The sequence below is a fragment of the Sinocyclocheilus anshuiensis genome, unplaced genomic scaffold, assembly GCF_001515605.1.
Source record: "Sinocyclocheilus anshuiensis isolate Anshui unplaced genomic scaffold, SAMN03320099.WGS_v1.1 scaffold637, whole genome shotgun sequence".
Taxonomy (NCBI): Eukaryota; Metazoa; Chordata; class Actinopteri; order Cypriniformes; family Cyprinidae; genus Sinocyclocheilus; species Sinocyclocheilus anshuiensis.
In genome coordinates, this window is record NW_015539816.1 from 2,116,200 (window position 1) to 2,124,335 (window position 8,136).

The 8,136-nt window shown below is 36.3% G+C and overlaps 1 protein-coding gene across 1 annotated transcript in view; it reads right to left on the reverse strand.

The window, feature by feature from the left end:
- Positions 1-5,069: 5,069 nt before the first annotated feature.
- LOC107683984 (vascular endothelial growth factor receptor 2-like) overlaps positions 5,070-8,136 on the reverse strand; it is a 23,590-nt gene continuing 20,523 nt past the window's right edge. Inside the window, exons 22-29 of the mRNA XM_016480090.1 lie at positions 7,748-7,870; positions 7,548-7,659; positions 7,345-7,444; positions 7,108-7,213; positions 6,213-6,355; positions 5,847-5,931; positions 5,493-5,578; positions 5,070-5,407 (exon numbers count right to left, since the gene is read on the reverse strand). Coding sequence (XP_016335576.1) covers positions 5,191-5,407; positions 5,493-5,578; positions 5,847-5,931; positions 6,213-6,355; positions 7,108-7,213; positions 7,345-7,444; positions 7,548-7,659; positions 7,748-7,870 — 972 coding nt within the window. The 3' untranslated portion in view covers positions 5,070-5,190. The remainder of the gene's footprint in view (positions 5,408-5,492; positions 5,579-5,846; positions 5,932-6,212; positions 6,356-7,107; positions 7,214-7,344; positions 7,445-7,547; positions 7,660-7,747; positions 7,871-8,136) is intronic.

Consider the following 8,136-nt stretch of genomic DNA (forward strand, 5'->3'; position numbering starts at 1 on the left):
CTGAATTCACACAGTTTGGGAGAATGTTATGACTGGCCCTGTGGCCCATATACAGATTTTAATCTTATAAACGTTTACAAAAATGCGATAGTGTATTTATCGTTGTTTTGTCACATTAAAGTAACTTCGTTCTGTACTTTTGTGTTGGCGGTTTGCTCACGTAACCTGCTTCTTTTGCTCACCTTCAGGACTCTTCACTTCTGTTGTCGTCCGCTTCATCTTTTTCAGACGTAGCCTATATTCATAAACTCTTTAGTAGCCTACTCGAATTTGTATCTTCAAGTGTTCTTTTTTCTTTCATTTAGTGTCATCCAGTGTTGCCAACTTATTTTCAGGTAGCTAAAGTTGCTAAAGGTTGCTAAATGATGTTGTGACATCACTGAATGATGATGTCATTATGAAACCATGACGCAAAACTGCGTCACTGCGTAGAATGCTTATTGAAATTGCTCAAATCTCAGCAAAGAATATAATTTGAAATATGTTCATTTATATTTGTTCGTAAAAATAATATAAACATCTAATATATATTATTTGTAAATATAAACATTTTATTACATATTTTTATTTTTAAATACAACATTGAATTATTGAAAAGTGACATTTTTTAACAATTACATTTTATGAATTTTCCAAATAGCTAGTTAAACTACACATTATTAACAACTGTAGTTTTAGGCAGTGTACTGGTAGTAAGTTAAATGCTGCACTCTAAGGAAAGTCCTTAAAACAGGGCACAGTGTACTGTGTTAATATGAAGGAATTTTCTTTATTTGTTTTTACCAGCATTTCACCTTTATTTTAAATTACACTTACAATTATTATTGTATCTGCATTTTGATAGATACAGTGGATAGATAGACAGACAGAACTGCAATTTATTTAGTAATTTATTTATTTACACCTAATGTTAGTAATGTGATTATGTATTATTGTGGCATTGAACTAGAGAACTTCATCAAATGTTACTCACCCAATATACCACTAGGTGGCGGCAGAACTTTGTGTTTTCCCCCTTTTTCAGAACTTGGATGCATGGATTTATTGCTCCAAGTGCGTGCTGGTGAATATACAAAATATAGGCCTATGAAATAATAATATGAATATGAATAAAATCATATATGAAAAATAAGATCATCTGATCATCATATTAGTTGATGGATCAGAATCACAAATATTAGAAGTCGTTTGGACGATGTTTACGGTGTTTTTTCATAAACTCGAATGAAAGTAATGGAGGATACTTGAAACATTCATTATGCTATTTATAGGAGAGGCCATTTCTCTAAATTCATCTCCATTAAACAGACGTTTTAATTTTCATTAGAGGGTGAATACTTTGGGCCCATTGTTAGAGCTCTCAATTTTCCAGTCTTTGCACAGTATGTCACATTTCAGGGTTCAAACTGTATGTGTGTGTGAGCATATCCACTGCTTTCCACATTACTCATGTGCGCCAGTGTGCCAGAGTTTGTGTGTTTAAAGATATTTCCTGGCATTGCAGATCATTGCAGGACATTTCCCCCATTCCAAAGGAAATGAGAGTTCCTGCAGCTAAGAAGGATACGCTTTTATCATGAAAGACAAACAGATAACGTCAGTTTTTGATCATCCCCAACTATTTTCAATAATCTCAAATATAAACTGGGTTTAAAAACGCTATGTTAGGCTACTTAACAGAGCAAACATCCACACTGACATATCATGATAAGCACTCACAGATTCCCTCTGGAACAGCACGTGGAGCCATTTCTTATCTCTAGGTGGTGCTAGTAAGAATATCAGGACTAAAATACCCTGACTGTAAAACTGAGTACTCCTCAGATCATTGCCTTTTTTACATAAAGAGTTTTAAAATATGGCATTTCTGGAACAAAACTTGCAGAGTATGTGTATTTATAACCTATGTGCGTGTGTGCATGGTTCAGGGCAAGCACTGTAAAATCACATGCCCTTATTTGTGCCTGTGTTTGGCAGCAAGACTGTGGTTAGTCCTTTGATGTTGATGTTCTCAGGAGTTGTAGGCACCAGTAAAGAGCAAGTTTATGTAAGCACAGCTTCCTCAAACAGTGGGAATCCGAGCAGGGTACAACCTCCAATTCACTTACACAAACACCAGATATCAAGTGCACGCAAAGGTTTTGAGGCAAAAGGTGTTTTAAGATTAATTCAAAAACATTTCATTTAAACCAGGACAAACGGTATACTAGCTTAGAGAAAAACATAGAACAAATGTTGTATGTGAAATGAAACACATGTTGAAATAGAAATATTCTATATAAAAATTAGAAACATTTAAAGGAATACTCCACCCCAAAATGAAAATGTTGTCATTAATCACTTACCCCCATGTCGTTCCAAACCCCTAAAAGCTTTGTTCGTCTTCGGAATACAATTTAAGATATTTTGGATGAAAACCGGGAGGCTTGTGACTGTCCGACTGACTGCCAAGTAAATTACACTGTCAAGGTCCAGAAAAGTATGAAAGACATCGTCAGAATAGTCCATCTGCCATCAGTGGTTCAACCGTAACATTATGAAGTGACGAGAATACTTTTTGTATGCGAAGAAAACAAAAATAACGACTTTATTCAACAATTCGTCTCCTCTGTGTCTCTCCGCATTACCGTAGCGTCATTTTGGAGAATAACCACTGAACGCAAGCAGCGTATGCTATTCTGTGTCAGCCGCGACACAAGGATACGTTTTCTATGTGTATTTACGCTTTGATTTGAACGAAAACAGCACATCTGTGCAGCGCGGCTGACACAGAAGAGCATACGCTGCTTGCGTTCAGTTGTTATTCTCCAAAATGGCGCTACGGTGATGAGTTACTAAACATTACTAAACGGCGACAGACATTACTAAATTCATGTCAATTTTTATGTGAAACAAAAAAATTATTTGACCAAAAATTTAAATAAAATGGTTTTTTTATTTTTTTTTTCACTTGTGTGCATAGTTTCCTCCATGGGAGAGACACATGATGTGAATCAACTAACCTAGTTTTTTTTTTTCATTATTATTAATACAATGATAAATGTAAACAATAGCTGGATGAAAAGTAAGGCCCAGAGTGCAGATCTCACCGCACTTTGATGGCCTTGTGCACGCTATTCTGGGCAGCCATTTTGAGAGCAAAACTCCTAGGAAAACACCCAAGGCTGTGTGAGCATTGTTTCCTCAGGCCCAAGAGTTCACACCCACACATACACAAAAATACAAACGCATGAAACCCAAAATGCACACGCTAGTAGAAAAAAAGCAAGTCTTGTTCACAGAGGCTGAAACGCATTGTCCCATTTTCTCAGGCGCACACAAATAACTGGAGATACGAATACATTGTCTCGTCAGGGTCACAGAGAAACAGATACCGGAAGAGAGGGGTCGCAAAAGATCGGCGCACTCTTGTGCATGCAAACACGCACACGTAAATGTTGCTTTTAAATGGCAAGAGTGTTTATTTTAAAAAACTAATTACATTAATGGAAGTGTAACTCAATAATATAATCATAATGGCAAAATACTGACATTTTTCTTACAAAGACAAAGAAGGCCCTCATTATAAACTGTACAATCAAAAGGCCAACCGAGAAACAAAGCTGAGAAAACAAAATTCAGACAGACTGTTTGTTGCTTGGGGGAGAACAAGTCTGGTCACGATACGTTTAAAGACAATGCAAAAGATGAAGACAAATAATGGAAAACATTCACACACTCAATTGTCTGACATTCCAGTTGCTATTTCCTGTGCGGTAGGAAGAGGGCATGCCTTTGCTCAGGAAGTGGCGTAGACACACTGAGAGACCACTCTTGCTCCGCAGTCTGTGTAAACATGATTGTATGGCTAAGGCTTTCTCACTCTCCAAACTCCCCTGACATTTAGAAGAATAAAACTAAAACATACATCTTATCTGCTCCAAAACAGTCTGTTCCAAAACAATATATTACATTTATTTCAAAAAGCGAGTATGATAAAAGAAACAGTTAACAGTACAAATGAGTCAGTGGTTCCTTTACACATACAATTATGAAAGAAGTGATAATGGTGCACCTCAATCGAAGCTCGACAGCCAATTTATCAGTTTGTTGTTTTTGCAGTCATGCTGCAGTCATGTGGTTGCGATATTATGAGTAATGGCAGGAAAAACCTAATACGGGATGAAAAGTGAGAAGGTTGCTACTCATTTTAGGTAGGAAATTGCCCTTTGGCTGTTCTGTCATGCATGAGCATGAAAGGAAAGTTCACCAAAGAAAAATTAGTCATTTATGCACCTCCATGTTCTTCTAAACCTGTATGACTTTCTAAGAAACAACAAAAAAAGTTGTAATCTACCAGACAATGTAAGTGGATGGTGACCAATGGCTGACAAGCTCCAAAATGGAGCATCATAAAGCATCATAAAGAGCAGCTTGGACACTGTTTTATAAATACCTAATTTTGTGTTTAACAGAAGAAAGAAAGTCAAACAGGATTTAAAAAGACATGAGGGTGAGGAAACGATGTCCACATTGTAATTTTTGGCTGAACTATTACATTAAAGATAGTTGAAAAAGAACATTTTCAGTTTCGTCATTTACTCTCCCTCAAGTTTTTCCGAACTTGTATGAGTTTCTGGATGATATTTTGAATGTTGGTAAGCAAACTGCTGGCACCCATTGACTTCCATAGTATTTTTTTCTTCCATATTATGGACGTCAATGGCTACAGTCAGCTGTTTGGTTACCAACATTCTTCAGAATATCTTTTTTTATGTTCAGCAGAAGAAAGAAACTCACAGGTTTGGAACAATAACTATAAAGATAACGATATTAGCATCCACACCAGTAGACGATATCCTCTGTTTATTCTAAGCGCACCCGCGTCTGCCGCTTTAAATAGTAGGATTGATTCTGATTGGGTGTCATTGATTTTATCGTTCATCAGCTGAAAAAAAAAATCGTTCTGAAATTGATTCCAACGATATCGTTTCTCTGTGCCTTTATCGTTATAGCTGTGGTGTGAACTCTGCTATTCTTTAATGTTGAGAACGATTTTTAGAACTATATCTTTATTGTTATCTTTATAGTTATCGTCCTTGGTGTGAACGGGCCTTAAATGATGAAACTGAAATGTTCATTTTTGGCTGAACTACTACATTAAAGTTCTGAATAACATAAAGAGGAAGACTGTTTGAAGCGCTACAGATGTTAAACTGGAGGCGCACTATAACGGACCTCTGCACTGAACTTGTCATTTCTCTTGGGCAGTGGAGGTTTCATCCGAATGTCTCTCTTCAGGATCATCTCCTCGTTGGCGTATATGGGGGCTTCTGCATCATCAGAGTGGTAGCCGGACTGATAGCCGCTGGTCTGATTGGAGGATTCAGATGCTAAAGACTCCTTACTCTTGCATCGCAGTAGTGGGCTGCGGATAAAAGCATGGACGTGTTTATATGATTGTGCAACTGCCTTGGTTTGTAGCTCTGCTGAGATCAGGATGAATGTGTCACCTGAAATGAAGTGGTCTTTGCGCTTGCCGATCCAAAGCTTTCATTTGCTCACGTGACAAGCCCACGCCACAGTCCATGTGACCATTCTGTACAAAGAAAGAGCATTTCAAATTGACAAGTCAAAAATATATTTAAAAAAAATCTAAAAATAGATCTAAAATATTTATAAAAATTATAAAATATATAAAAAATATTTCATTTCCTGAATCAACTTGACTTTATTTAATTACACCAATCAAGATAATCTATATTAACTGCAGTTTCATTTTTTTGCAGTAAAAATGTCTAATTTCTGCTGAAAGTGTTTTTGGATCATGGTGAGATCCGAGTTGTAGTATTGTAGAGTTTATTTACCATTACAGCAGTGTGCTCCAGGGGAATGTCCACAAAAGTCGTCATACTTATTGGCAAACCGCAATTGTCGATCTGCTGTGGGAACCTGTCAGGAAAGGCATGGGTGGGACCATTGTTGCATTAGTTTGTCAAAGGAGAGGTTAAGCACGTTATTTCCACAAATGTCAGATCTTCAATGTTGTGTGAACATAATAAAAGTCAGATAACTGGGGTGGGGATAAGTATCAGTGCTTGCAAGGATATAAATAAATCTGATTCGTTTCAGTCAGTAATCAGATTGGAGTCAGTAATGCCAACAACTGCACACACACACACACACACACACACACACACACAACACCAGACAGATAAGTTACTGTAACTAACCCCAGAGGTGGAGCATTGTCATAGTGGAGCTGGGCCTCTTTGTTGCCTGCATTGAAAGCTATTTTCGACGTCACACTGAGGTGAGGAGCCCCTGATTCATCTTCCATCTCTCCATTTGTCAGAGGGATGTAGTCCTTTCCATCCTAAAACACGGGTAACAAATGATAGTTCAATTAAAAGATTTCAATTTTGTCACATTGAACCATGTTCCATTGCATGTTGCAAAAGTCACTTTATTCCTATTTTTGTCGATTTCCAATAAAAATATCTAACCATCCAAATTTACATGAGATGTGAATTTGCATAAGATCTTTTGATCTTACATCTAACTACATTTGATTTTTTTTTTTAAAGTTTAAAAACTGAAATATAGCAGAAATAAAGTAAAATCAACATATTAGATACACTTAAAAAAACATTAGTGAAAATTATCAATTTAACCTTGGCAAGTAACTGAAATAAATAACTTGGAGTACTAAAATTACTAAAACTAAAATAAAAATGTAAGGTGAATAGAAATACAAAAAACTGATATATTAAAATGACAAAAGACACAAAAAATAAAAAAATGAAAATATAAACAAAGCTAGTTCTAAATATTAAGAAATAATATAATAGTATCTATATAATATTAAAATAACACTGGTTTAGGCTTGGCAAAACAGGAGAAAACTATTTGCCAATGAAGTAAAGAAAATAATCATTCAAAATATAAATGGAAAAAAATAAAAGACATAATATATTAATTTACTATATTAAGTAAATGTATCTTATTTTAAGGTATTTTTAATTTAAAACAAGACAAAGTTATTATAGTTATTTATTTCGCTATGTATGTCTCAATTACTAAAAACACATGAATGAGACAAAACATATACTTGGAGTCAAGTCTAACCTGTTGAGCGCTAGCTTGTAGCAGATTGCCTAGATGCTCGACTAATTGAGTAAAGGTTGGCCTGTCTTTAGGTCGATCAAGCCAGCAGTCCAGCATGGTCTGGTATCTGGAAGAATTTCACAACAACGAGGAAGAGATGGGGTTGATTACATTTTCAGGACTCAGTCAGTTGAACAACTGCTTGTTTCCACAGACCTTCAATTTTATGGCAAGATTAAAAGAGTGAAGTATATTTACATCTCAGGTGTGGCATAGTCTGGAGCTCTCATTCTGGTTCCCTCCTTTAGTCGCCTGCAGAAAGACTCATCAATGCACACACCTGGGTATGGAGACGCACCTGCACCAAAGAAGATGGGCCATGAGGACGAGTCAGCCTATTATAGTAGGTTTATGCTGTCTAATAAGCTCAGTGTTCATGTTAATATCAAATATTGTGTTACCAAGTGAGAAGATCTCCCAGAGCAGCACACCAAATGACCAAACATCACTCTGTGTGGTGTACACGCGGTCAAAGATGGTCTCAGGAGCCATCCACTTGAGAGGAAGACGAGCCTGTGATGATAAAAAGGAAATGCTCAAGTATAAATGAGTCTATTTCGCTGAACAGCTGAAATCAAGTTGTCTGTGTAAGAGTCCTCACATCTCCTTTGCGGACGTAATCAGGGTCTTTATAAACGTCTCTGGCCAGCCCAAAGTCACATATCTTCACCACGTTGTTTTCAGAGAGTAGGATGTTTCTGGCTGCCAAGTCCCGGTGGATACACTACAAACACAAAGTAGCATTATGACTGAAGCAATCATTTTGAATTAATTGTAAACATTAATGAACAAAGTACACACACGCACGCACGCACACACACACACACACACACACACAGATACATAATCAATTTTTTTTTACTATGAAGATTTTAGGTTAATATTTACTGTATGTATGTGTAAAACAAAGTGTTTATGTTGTGTGCTGTAAATGTTTCTTGCATTCATTTGTTTTATTAATTCATTAATTAGATAAAAAATAAAAAATAA